We start from the raw sequence: 470 nt of genomic DNA, 5'->3' as shown, positions 1-470 counted from the left end.
TTCAACGATTGTTTTATGCCACTCTGCGATAAATCTTTGCTAATAAATTCAAGAATAAACTATGTGGAAGCCCGCGTGATATCTGCTGTATATGTACATTCAGTAGATTATATGTTTCTTCTTCGTATACAGAATAAATTTTTGGTATGCCCAGATCAGTGTAGAGCGATTTCACGCGTCTTACTTTCTCCGGATCCGAAACTCCGTAACACTCCTGCACCGTGAAAAATAAGAAACAATTAATTAACGAGCGTTTGCTGAAATAATCAATAGCTTGTAGAATCAAAAATACCCACTTCCATAATTTTACGCTGCTCTGGGGTTGCACGTTGGAGAGCTACAACAGCCAGCCACGTACATTTTCCCTCCTGTATATCAGTAAAATCCTTGCGATAGACGTCGGGATCTCCAAAGCAACCCAAATAATCATCTTGGACTTGAAACAAGTGCCCCATCTCTAACAAGATGGT

At 39.8% G+C, this 470-nt stretch overlaps 1 protein-coding gene across 1 annotated transcript; it reads right to left on the bottom strand.

The window, feature by feature from the left end:
- Positions 1 to 6: 6 nt before the first annotated feature.
- Positions 7 to 464, bottom strand: LOC105460656 (farnesyl pyrophosphate synthase-like; the record flags this gene model as incomplete). Its single annotated transcript, XM_011707152.1, has 2 exons — positions 7 to 214; positions 297 to 464. Coding segments are annotated over 2 exons (369 nt in total), but the record flags the coding sequence as incomplete, so codon positions are not given.
- Between the last annotated feature and the right edge of the window lie 6 nt (positions 465 to 470).

The sequence above is a fragment of the Wasmannia auropunctata genome, unplaced genomic scaffold (assembly GCF_000956235.1).
Source record: "Wasmannia auropunctata unplaced genomic scaffold, wasmannia.A_1.0 LD318178.1, whole genome shotgun sequence".
Classification (NCBI taxonomy): Eukaryota; Metazoa; Arthropoda; class Insecta; order Hymenoptera; family Formicidae; genus Wasmannia; species Wasmannia auropunctata.
The sequence above is the reverse complement of the archived record's forward strand: the minus strand, read 5'-3'. Positions and strand labels throughout refer to the sequence as shown.